Below are 12,444 nucleotides of genomic sequence, written 5' to 3' on the forward strand. Positions count from 1 at the left end.
TTCCCAGATCCATTGTGGAAGGCCTGGCTCAAGGCAACAGGGTAAGGGTGCCCCATTTTGGAAAAGATCACAGGTCCTTGGATTTTAGAATCAGGATCCATCCCAGCCAAGATTTCCCAAAGACGATGTCCCTGTAGGTTCCCAGAGCTAGTGAACGTAAGGAAACAATCCTTGTAAAATATATAATGAGAATATCTTTGAATACTATTCCAGAAACCGTCTTGCCTTTAGGACAGGGGTAGTCAACCTGTGGTCCTCCAGATGTTCGTGGACGACAATTCCCATGAGCCCCTGCCAGCGTTTGCTGGCAGGGGCTCATGGGAATTGAAGTCCACGAACATCTGGAGGACCACAGGTTGACTTACCCCTGCTTTAGGCAATGCACAACTCTAAAATCATACAGCAAGGAAAACAAAACAAAATAGCTAATTTATCGAACACATTTGAAATCGGCATCAGATGGCCAGAATTTTGCAGTCCCAAATTAAAGGGCTGTAACTCACAGATCCTCTGTTATGGTCCACTGCAATCCCAGCATAATGTAGCCCAGGCCCTTAGTCCCTCAGAATTCAAGATAGTTTTTTTTTCTCCAGGCTTTGGCCAATCAGGCTCAGGCAATGACGACGATCCAATCAGGATGTGTTCTTGCTGGAATGTTCTAGAAAATTACTTCATCACTCCTGAGTATCTCTCCCCTCCCCCTTGGACCATCCGGTTGGCTGCAGGTTCACATGAAAAGCCAATCGCCCTGTTCCTAACTCTGGCCCTGAGGATGATAATTGAGCCTCTTTGCTTACTTGGCCCTTAGCAACACCTGAAAGGGGGATCGCAAACCCTTGGGGGAGGACTCAGCAGGGCTTTGCATCCCACGGTGGCTCTCAAAGCAGCAGGTCTAGGCGCGAGAGTCCAATATCCACCTTCCTCATTTCAGCTGATAATCTCCGACAGCAGCGGTGTCATGGAGGTTAAATCCTGGTCAATGCGGAGTATCTCCCGGGTGTTCTCGACTTTCAGCGACCTCAGCTCTGCCAGCAGCAAGAGAAGCTTGGCGTAGAGAAACCTGGGTGGAGAGGAGGGATCAGAGCTTCCTGCCACCAGAGCCTAGTCTGACACTCCAGGATTCCCAGCTATTTATTTATTTAGATTTTTATTTTTATACCACCCTTCCATACGGCTCTGCGCTCCCTGTTGCTCTGGGGTTTCATGAGAGCTCCCCAACCTTATATCGTGCTGTAATGCCACACTTCCAGCCTGGCTCTGAGGTTCTTCAAAGCCTGAAAAACTCCGCAGGGGCTTGTCCATGGTCAAAAGGTCGGAAAACACTGCTCTGCTACACCACACTTTCCGTTTTGCACATGAGGGGCCATCCATACTTCCTAAGGATCGAGTCTGACCCACCACCTGGAGAGGGGGAGCTGTGTAGCAGCAGTGGGGTCTGGTGAAGGGGCCCAGATTCAATCTCTGGTATCTCTGGCTTAAAAGGTAAGTCAGTCTCTGGCACCCGTGCAGTGTAGTGGTTAAGAGCGGTGGACTCTAATCTGGAGAATCAGGTTTGATTTGAGAGCCAGCTTGGTTGCAGTGGTTAAGAGTGGCGGTTTCTAATCTGGCGAGCCGGTTTTGATTCCCCGCTCCTCCACATGCAGCCAGCTGGGTGACCTTGGGCTCGCCACGGCACTGAGAAAGCTGTTCTGACCAAGCAGTAATCTCGGGGCTTTCTCAGTCTCACCCACCTCACAGGGTGTCTGTTGTGGGGAGAGGAAAGGGAAGGTGAATGAAAGCCGCTTTGAGACTCCTGGTAGAGAAAAGTGGCATATAAGAACCAACTCTTCTTCTTGTTCAGTAATTGCGGGGCTCTCTCAGCCTCCCCTCCCTCACAGGATGTCTGTTGTGGGGAGAGGAAAGGAAACTGTAAGCCGCTCTGAGACTCCTCCTGGTTGAGAAGAGTGGCATATAAGAACCATCTCTTCTTCACTCCTCCACATGCAGCCCGCTGGATGACCTTGGGCTAGTCCCAGTTCACCTACAACTGTTCTCACAAAACTGCTCTCTCAGCCCCACCCATCTCACTGGGTGTCTGACGGAGGGAGAGAAAGTGCTTGCTTCCCACTTTGGGACTCCTTCAAGTAGTGAAAAGCGGGGTATTAAAAAACAGCTCTTTTTTTCTCTCCATGCTCTAAATGAACCAGGTGATGGGAAAGACCTCAGCCTGAGACCCTGGAGGGCAGCTGCCAGTCTGAGCAGACAATATTCACTGGGATGATGGGCCAAGGGCCTCATTCAGTACAAGGGAGGCTCCTGTGTTCCCAGCAGCTGCCAGCAGAGCATTTGAAACAAAGCCAATCTGCTAATCACAGAGGCAACGGGCAACACGCAGCAAATGAATACACAAAACACATGAAGCTGCCTCAAACTGAGTCAGACCCTTGGTCGAGCACAGTGAAAATTGTCTGCTCAGACTGGCAGCTGCTCTCCAGCAGAGGTCTTTCCCGTCACCTACTGCCTCAACCTTTTTAAAAAAATGATTCTTATTACTACTACTATTATTAATTTATTGGAATTTTTACGACTTCTCTCCCATAATGGTAGTGGGGTGGTGTATGACATAGTTAAATCACGAAAAGCAATTCATTTAAGTTGACATTAAAAATTTAACCCTCAACTCAGTAATGATTAAACAAGTAACTCTCTTTTTGTCATTTCCTGCCTGCTGACGATGGCAATTACCTCTCTTCACTGGCACGGAAGAAGGGTGTGGGGGGGGGGGGAGCCTGACAGGGACTGAGGGAGACCCATTTTACTAGATTGCTGAGGCCTCAACCTTACACACCCCTGTGACACTCTGGTAGCTCTGTCAGACATCCCAGGCTGGACCTCTTCGGGGCCTGGGGCTGCCAACAAATTTGCCCCAGAGGAAAGAAGCACTCTATGGGGACGCACTGGGAGATCTCGATACCAACACCTTGACTCTGATCTGGAACTCGACTTGGATATAGTTCAGCTGCTGGAGGGCCGGTCGAAATGTGCTCTCCTTGGGATTTCCGTAAGGACTTGGGCAGCTGCGTTTTGTACAGTATGGGGGGATTGAACCTGGGACCTCTTGTGGGCCGGGCAGAGGTTCTACCACTGAGCCACAGCTCCCCCCCCCCCATGGAGTACAGCTTTTGGTGATAGACCCAATGCTGCGTGAAGCATCCCAGAAGGCCTGGGATAGTTGCTGCCTACTCACCTGCCTTCAGGCAAAGGGTGTCGCCGGTCAGTGTAGGTTTTCAGCGTGAGAGCGATTTGTTCTTGGGTCCGGTCGATCTCGTCTTGCTGCACGACGTTCACGTTGTCTGCAAAGGGGGCAGGGCTTGAGCCAACGGGAAACGAGGGCGTGTAGAAGCGGAACAGAAAAACGGTGGGCTGGGCAGGATCCCGAGGGGGGAATTGCGACATGGCACAGGGAAAAAATGGCTGCTGCAGGAGGCGGAGCCAGCCATGAAATGATTGCCACAGTCTAGCTGCAGTAACAAAGTGGCCAAACTGTGGTTCTCCAAACAAACGCCCATGGGCTACAATTCCCATGACAAAAGGATGCCGACAGGGACTTGTGGGAATTGTAGTTCATGGACATCTGGAGAGTCACAGTTTGGCCACCCTTGTGCTGTGCTGGCAGCTGCCGCCAAAGCAACATCTTTTAAAAAACTGCACACCCTGTCCAGTTGCCATTGGCCAATCAGAAGCTCTCCAGCGGCCAATCAGAATCCCTGCTGGGCAAAAGCCTTGGTAGGTGCCAGAAAAGGATTCAGCGGTTGCCATGGTGCCCACAGGCCCTGTGTTGGGCACACCTGAACTAGTATCTGGGAAGCCCAGGTTCAAATCCCCCCTCTGCCATGCAAGCTCATTGGGCGGAAGCTCGGCCTAATTGCTCCTTTGCAGCCTAGCTGGTGTCACAGGGGATAAAATGGCGAAGAAGGGGATGAGAGCCCCTTTGGGCCCTCACTGTGGCAACAGGTGGTGTATAAAGGCCAGAAATTAAAATGGGGAAATCTGGGGTGATAACGGACTCACTAGCTGTCATGCGGCTGCCTTTTGACACCAGGACAGGGGATGAAGAAGAAATGTTGGGTTGTATGCCTGAAGGAGTCTCAAAATGGCTGACGATCACCTTCCCCCCCCCCCTTCTCTCCCCACAACAGACACCCTGTGAGGCAGGTGAGGCTGAGAGAGCTCTGACAGGATGGCTTTGTAAGAACAGCACTAACAGGACTGTGACTAGCCCTAGGTTACCCAGCTGGCTTCATGTGGAGGAGCGGGGAATCAAACCCAGCTTACCAAATTGGAAGCTGCCGCTCTTAGCCACAACACCACGCTGCCTCTTTGTATGGGTATGAGATCAGGAAAGGCGGTTTTTCATTTAAAAGGAAAAGTTCCTCGGCATAGGCTCTGACTTGAGGCCTGTTCACTGCCCTGAGCCGGTCTTGAAGGGCAGTGTAGAAATTTAATTACTACTACTAATAACTTCTGGGGAAAACTGCTATTCCTATGCCCTGACCCAGCTGGCACAGTCTAGCCTGATCTGGTCAGATCTTGGAAACTAAGCAGGGTTGCTCCTGTTTAGTACTTGGATGGGGACATCACTGAGAAAGCCCATGGCTGCTACACAGAGGCAGGCAGACCAACCACCTCTGAACACCTCTGAACACCACCAGGGTCACCTGGTGAGCACCACTTGGCTGAGCACCATATGCTCAGATGTGCATTCTGACTGCCGGGTTTTTTCCAACAGTTGCACGAAAAAAATGGACGATTCCAAATTAGTGACAAGAGAGAAACAGAATCCATCCAGTGGCTTAATAAAGCTTGAAAAGATAAAGAGTCTCTTATGTTATTTATTCAGGCTTCGACTGTGCCAGAACGGTCTCTAGATTTGTTTTCCGCTTTCAATCTTTCGTCAGTGGCAGTGAGTCCGTCCTTGTTAATATTTGAGTATAATTAGGCAAACTCTCAAGAGCTCACAGCCTTGACTCTCCATGATACAGGAGCGTTTGCCTAATTATACTCAAATATTAACGACGGACTCACTGCCACTGACGAAAGATTGAAAACGGAAAACAAATCTAGAGACCGTTCTGGCAGAGTCGAAGCCTGAATAAATAACATGAGGGTTTCTTCCAGCAGCCATGTGCATTATTCTGTGCAGCTGTGACCAGGCAGATGTTACAATCTGCCTTTGGGTGAAGGGGTGTGTGGGATGTCGTCGGGTCTTACCTGGGTAGAACAGCACCAAGGCTTGCAGCAGGACGTATTCCGCCTCATGCAGCCTCAGCTTCTTCAGGGTGACGTGAAATTTCAGCAACGTCTCTAAGTAGAGCTGCTGGAAACCAACTGGAAGAAAGGCAGCAAAGTGAGTAGACGGGCAGGCTTTGGTGCTTGTGCAGCTGGAATGACTGGTTATCTCAGAGACCCTAGAGAATTGATGCCGGTCTCAATAGAAAGTACTGACCTTGATGGGCTGAGGGTCTGATTCAATATGAGGCAGTTTCAGTTAATCAGCGTGGTTCAAGGGAAGCCGTTGAAGGCTACCTAGCTTGGCATTTTGGTATTCTTTGGCGTATAAGAATCCTAGAATCCTAGAGTGGGAAGGAGCCATCCAGGCCATCTAGTCCAGCCACCTGCTCATTGTAGGATCAGCCTCAAGCATCCAGGAGAAGGATCTGTCCAGTTGCTGCTTGGACCGCCAGTGAAGGGGAGCTCACCACTTGTGCACATCTGTTGGATTTTCTTTATTATTCTGCATTGATTTTCACAGAATCATAGAGTTGGAAGGGGCCATACAGGCCATCTAGTCCAACCCCCTGCTCAACGCAGGATCAGCCCAAAGCATCCTAAAGCATCCAAGAAAAGTGTGTATCCAACCTTTGCTTGAAGACTGCCAGTGAGGGGGAGCTCACCACCTCTTTAGGCAGCCTATTCCACTGCTGAACTACTCTGACTGTGAAAAATTTTCCTCCCCTGTCAGGGCTCACTTTGTTTTCTGATCACTGTTTCCCCAGGTTTTCTGAGAGTACTTTTGTGCTGATTTCTCCCTTGTTTCACTTCCAAACCAGATGGAATTCAAAAGGGTACAGATTCCCTGTGAGGGAGGTGAGGCAGAGAGAGCCCTGATATTACTACTCAGTCAGAACAGCTTTATCAGTGTCACCCAGCTGGCTGCATGTGGGGGAGCGTGGAATCAAACCTGGCTCCCAAGATTAGAGGTCCAAGATCCTGACCACTACACCAAGCTGGCTCTCACTTGTATGGACTGCTAGTATGGACTTGAAAAGGGGCTTAGAGAGGAAGCTAATGGCAATGTCCCAGTTAAAAAAAATAAGTGAGGCATGCAAACAAAATGAGGGGGGGGGTTCCTCAGTGCAGAATATAATTGATATATCAAGAGAGAGAATGGTATGGGAAGTTTAAAGCTTTGAAAACATTTTCTCTTTAATCTTTTAGTGAACAAAATTGGGGGGGGGGGTGTGGAATCAGGTTAGCAACCTCCAAAAACGGAAGCTGAGCCACTTGGATCTTCTGCAAAACGCTGAGTTTAGGAATCTCTTGGAATACATCCCTTTGAAGGACAGAGTTACATCCACAAAGATTTGGCTTTTTAAAAACTGCCAAGATTATGACCAGTGTGCAGGATTAAATTAGAGAATCACAATGAGAAAAAAAAACTACACAAATTTACAAGGAAGGGCAGGAAATCAGCACTGACACGCAGCTGTGTCAGGGCATTGCCAAAAATACCCTCCTCGCCTTTTTTTCCAGATTACTGGTATGAGCCTTGAAAATTCTCCAGAGCTTCTGCCAGAGGACTCCTCCCCCATACAAATTACAGCCCTTGTCAAAGGGCTGTAGGAGGAGTTGCAGCTGATTTTGCACAGGCCCCATGAACAGGCAATGTGTTACCAATGATCACAGCTTGCCGTGTCAGTGATTTCTACCATGCATTCTGTACACTTAACATACTCCCCCTGGATTATGAGTTTCTGTGGCTCCCATTTTTCACATTTCACTGTGGCTGATAACAGCAGAGAATCTCCCAGTATGTCACAAGGTGGCAAAGGTAGCCTTACAGCTGCTTGTCAGATTCAGAAGTCTTCCAATGATCCCTGGCCCTAAAGATGCCTGCCTGGCCTTAGACCAGGGCCAGAGCCTTTTCTGTCCCAGCCCCCACTTGGTGGAATGAGCTCCCGGAGGAGATCAGGGCCCTGACGGAGCTAAAACAGTTCTGCAGGGCCTGCAAAAGGGAGTTCTTCCACCAGACATTGGGTTGAGACCAGCATTTGCTGGCAGGGGCTCATGGGAATTGTAGTCCATGGACATCTGGAGGACCACAGGTTGACTACCCCTGCTCTACAGGGCCCCTGCTCTCTCCCAGAAATCCACCCATGCATTCTGCTCTGGACCTGTTTGCAGTATTATATCCTGTTGCTTCTGTTTAATGTTACATTTAATGTTAATGTTATTGATACTATAAAAGGGTGAGTTCTGTGTACTGTTTTCTGCATTTTTATGTAAGCCGCCCTGAGCATCATGGGACGGTGGCAAATAAATACAATAAATAAATAAATCCCATCAATTTCAACAATACCCTCCTTTCTCTGCATTCCTTTCCATTCAACTAACTAAGGTTAAAATGCATGTGCAAAGCACAATTTAAATGGGAAGTGCTAACAGCCGCAACAGAGCCAGTTTGGTGTGGACCTCTAATCTGGCGAGCCGGGTTCGATCCTGGACTCCCCCCACATGCAGCCAGCTGGGTGACCTTGGGCTCCCCACGGCACTGATAAAACTGTTCTGACCGAGCAGTGATATCTCTCAGCCTCACCCACCCCACAGGGTGTCTGTTGTGGGGAGAGGAAAGGGAAGGCGACTGTAAGCCACTTTGAGCCTCCTTCAGGTAGGGAAAAGCGGCCTATGAGAACCAACTCTTCTTCTTCCATAGCATACATTTTAAAAAACAACACATTGGGCACCATCCCCAGCTGTCACAAGCGATGTTTCACCCCATTTTAGAAAAACGTGTTTTAAAAGTTGTAGCTGCAGAATAAATATACTCGAGGGAAAAGGGTGACGCGTAAGGCGGGCACGGGATCCAAAGGGAATATTAAAGGCTTACTGCTCTGAAAATCTGCAGAAAGTTATGTGTGAGTAATGGGCCCTCGACAAATAAATACCTTTCTCTGGCCACACGATGGCACCATTTCCCAAGAAATCTGTGGCCATCAGGCTGCTTTTGGTGACCCAGGATGTGAACCTAGAAAGTGACCAAGTGATGTCTTGCTTCTCAAAGCCCATTGTCCCTGCTGCTATTTCGGGGCCACCCAGGGTTGGAAACAGTAACCAGGAAAAAAATTCTTTCCAGCGTACGCACCATGTTGTTTCCATGTGGGGGTGGAGGGCTCCCTCCTTATGAGCAAAATAACCGTGGGTGTTCAAGAAGAAAAGTGTTATTCCTAAACAGGCAAATTGTGTGACTTACTCTTAAACTAGAATTAAAGCCTGTTGTAGCTGATACAACGGGTGCTAGAATGGGGGGAGGGGGGAAATAGCAAAGAGAGAGGGAGGTAGAAAGGAAAAGAGTCATGCAGATAGAGAGATGCAAAGAAGAATCATAGAATAACAGAGTTGGAAGGGACCTCATGGGTCATCTAGTCCAACCCCCTGCACTATGCAGGACACTCACAACCCTATCGCTCATCCACTGTAACCTGCCACCCCCTTGAGCCTTCACAGAATCAGCCTCTCCGTCAGATGGCTCTCCAGCCTTTGTTTAAAAATTTCCAAAGATGGAGAACCCACCACCTCCTGAGGAAGCCTGTTCCACTGAGAAACCACTCTGTCAGGAACTTCTTCCGGATGTTGAGACGGAATTTCTTTTGAATTAATTTCATCCCATTGGTTCTGGTCCGTCCCTCTGGGGCAAGAGAGAACAACTCTACTCCATCCTCTATATCAGTGGTCCCCAACCTTTTTGAGGCTGGGGACCGGCAGGGCAACTGCCCGCCCGTGCATGCGCGCCCACGCCCGCGCAGCTGGGCCGTGCATGCGCACATGCGCCATGTGCACCCGAAATCGTGCATGCATGATGCACGTGCACGGCCGCGCATGCGCGATGTGCATGCGCAGCCCTGATTCCCTCCCCCCCCCACAGTAAGAAGCTTCCCGGGCTGCAAGCTTGCGGCCTGGGAAGTTTTTTACTGCAGGGGGGGCGGGGAGAGGGAGGCGCAGCCCGCGGTTTGGGGACCACTGCTCTATATGGCACCCTTTTAAATACTTGAATGGATATTACTTCCTCGGTGGACCCCATCCAAGTATTAACCAGGGGTTTGGAGACCAAAACATATGAGGAAAGGTTGGGGGAGCTTGGTCTGTTTAGGGAGGAGGCGACTGAGAGGGGATCTGATCACCATCTTCAAGTATTTAAAAGGCTGCCATGTAGAGGATGGAGCAGAGTTGTTCTCTCTTGCCCCGGAGGGACAGACCAAATCTAATGGGGTGACATTAATGCAAAAATAAATTCTGTCTAAACATCTGCAAGACATTCCTGACAGAGCGGTTCCTCAGTCGAACAGGTTTCCTCGGGAGGTGGTGGGTTCTCCACCTTTGGAGATTTTTAAACAGAGGCTGGAGAGCCATCTGACAGAGAGGCTGATTCTGTGAAGGTTCAAGGGGGTGGCAGGTAACAGTAGATGTGCGATTGGGATGTGAGTGTCCTGCATAGTGCAGGGGGTTGGACTAGATGACCCATGAGATCCCTTCCAACTCTATGATTCTATGGTTCTATGACCCTGCTTAGCTTCTGAGATCTGATGAAATTGAGCTAGCCTGGGCCATTCAGATCAGGGCAAACTTTTCCTACATCCCATCTTTCATGCCATATCGGCAATGCGCAGCTCTAGACTTCCTTACGCATGGCACCATCTTGGATTGTGTAGCAGTGTTCACCAAATTCCCATGTGTTGGTTTCTTCATTGAAGACTGTGTTGAACCGGATCTGGCAGATCTCAAGAGTAGCCCCTTTGAGGAGAGAGATCTGATCCTCGATTGGCAGACTTCTAGGGAGAAGCAAATGACATGAAGTTGTCAGCCTTAGAACCAACTCAGTTGTGGACCCAGCCCCTAGCCATTTTCCCTTACGAACTGTGCCGCAGCAAGCACAAAAGCTGTGTGAGGAAAACCAGATGCTGAGCAGTGATATCAGGGCTCTCTCAGCCTCCCCTCCCTCACAGGGTGTCTGTTGTGGGCAGAGGAAAGGGAAGATGACAGTAAGCCACTTTGAAACTCCTTTGGGTAGAGAAAAGCGGCATATAAGAACCAACTCTTCTTCTTCAGTAATCTCAAAGCTATCTCCGCCTCACCTTCCTCACAGGGTGTCTGTTGTGGGGAGAGGAAAGGGGAGGCGACTGTAAGCCACTTTGAGCCTCCTTCGGGTAGAGAAAAGCAGCATATAAGAACCTCCCCATCCCTCCTCCTCCTCTTCCTCTTACAGATAGTAGGGCAACTGACAATCATTTAGAGAGCTAGAATTTTTTGATATGGAAACATCATGTGGCAGCCTTCAGGAAAATCTTTAAGATATAAGAAATGGAAAAGGCATCAGAAATTTGTTCCAGACGTTGACCGGCAAAATTTAAAGGACACGGAGACATATTCTGTAAACATCCAGGAGGCTGGGCATGAGGTGCACACTTCACTGGGAGCCAGACTCTGTAAGGTATGGCTGCAGGAAGCAAGCATAGTGCTCCATCTGGCTTTCTGCCCACCCTCTCATGACCTGCCTACCTTCACAGAATCAGCACTGCTGTCAGATGGCCTCCTAGCCTCTGCTTGAGAACTTCCAAAGGAGGAGGGTGAGAAAAAAGAGGAAGAGCTGGGGGGTTTGTACCCTGCTTTTTTACTACCTGAAGGAGTCTCAAAGCGGCTTCCAATTGCCTTCCCTTCCTCTCCCCACTTACAGACACTCTGTGAGGCTGGTGGGGAGCTTTGAGAAAACTGGGACTGGCCCAAGGGCACCCAGCAAGCCTCATGTGTCTCAAAGTGGCCCTGATATCCCTGCTCGGTCAGAACAGCTTTCTCAGTGCCGTGGGGAGCCCAAGGTCACCCAGCTGGCTGCATGTGAGGGAGCGCAGAATCGAACCCGGCATGCCAGATTAGAAGTCCACACTCCTAACCAATCTGGCTCTCAGAGTTCAGTCCTGTGAAGGAGAAATCATGGCATACAAAAATGTTAAAACAACCCCCCCCCATCCTACAACTGCCTGGGTTCAGGAAGACAGCGGACGCGGGCCCCACGGAACTCCAACCTGAAAGACGGGATCTCCTTGGCAAACTGGATCACTTGCTGGATCATGTAGGTGCTGAGGTCGGCGAAGAACGGCAGCATGGAGAAGACGTCCGGGAGGACCTCTTCCGTGTCGCTCTCAAAGTGGTCTTGTGGATTGAACGGGCAGAGGGGAGGCAAGACGGGATCCAGAGGGCTCCGGGACCCGGGGCTGTGAATGTGCAGGCGCACTGGAGCCTGGAAGAAGAAGAAGGTTGGTTCTTATATGCTGATTTTCTCTACCCAAAGGAGGCTCAAAGCGGCTTACAGTTGCCTTCCCATTCCTCTCCCCACAAAAGACACCCTGTGAGGGAGGTAAAGCTGAGAGAGCCCTGATATTATGGAAGAAGAAGAAGAATTGGTTCTTATATGCTGCTTTTCTCTACCCAAAGGAGTCTCAAAGCTGCTTACATTCGCCTTCCCTTCCTCTCCCCACAACAGACACCCTGTGAGGCGGGTGAGGCTGAGAGAGCCCAGATATCACTGCTCGGTCAGAACAGCTTTATCAGGGCTGTGACTGGTCCAGGCTCACCCAGCTGGCTGCATGTGGGGGAGTGCAGAATCAAACTGGGCTTGCCAGATCACAAGTCCACACTCCTAACCACTACACCAAACTGGTTAGTTAAGAGGGGACAGGAGGGGGGACGGCGCGCAGTGAACACATGCCCCGGTGAGGTGCTAGTCCTCATGAGAAACAGGCAGATGCCGTAAAAGCAGGGGCTGAGAACGGCCTCTAAACGGCTTTATGAACTGGAAGAGACTTGTTTTTCCCTTTCCTCCTCCCTCCCTCCCTCCCTCTCTTCTTCCATGAAAGCCGTTGGTAACAAATTTCTATCCAAGGACTGCGTGGGCCGGCAGGCTAATAACAGCTATTTGTACATATTATTACCGTGACAGGTAGTTTCTCTCGCAGGCCCCCAAACAGACGTTTTCGCAGAGGTGCCTGCTGGATTGTCTCCGAGCATGTGAGCTTTTAAATACTGCATGTGTGATTAATTTCAATGAGGGTATTTACGGATGGTTGTGACTGGGCTGCAAAGGTGCCTAGATGTATTATTTGTCCTGGTTAAAAAAAAAAAATCAGGCAGAATGCA

At 49.8% G+C, this 12,444-nt stretch overlaps 1 protein-coding gene across 2 annotated transcripts in view; it reads right to left on the reverse strand.

The window, feature by feature from the left end:
- Positions 1-410: 410 nt before the first annotated feature.
- The window catches only part of NR1I3 (nuclear receptor subfamily 1 group I member 3), a 28,073-nt gene continuing 16,039 nt past the window's right edge, over positions 411-12,444 (reverse strand). For both annotated transcript variants that reach the window (XM_077323237.1, XM_077323228.1), the window contains exons 5-9: positions 11,334-11,548; positions 9,940-10,085; positions 5,251-5,367; positions 3,227-3,332; positions 411-1,060 (exon numbers count right to left, since the gene is read on the reverse strand). In XM_077323237.1, coding sequence (XP_077179352.1) covers positions 928-1,060; positions 3,227-3,332; positions 5,251-5,367; positions 9,940-10,085; positions 11,334-11,548 — 717 coding nt within the window. In that variant the 3' untranslated portion in view covers positions 411-927. The remainder of the gene's footprint in view (positions 1,061-3,226; positions 3,333-5,250; positions 5,368-9,939; positions 10,086-11,333; positions 11,549-12,444) is intronic.

The sequence above is a fragment of the Paroedura picta genome, chromosome 1 (genome assembly GCF_049243985.1).
Source record: "Paroedura picta isolate Pp20150507F chromosome 1, Ppicta_v3.0, whole genome shotgun sequence".
NCBI lineage: Eukaryota > Metazoa > Chordata > Lepidosauria > Squamata > Gekkonidae > Paroedura > Paroedura picta.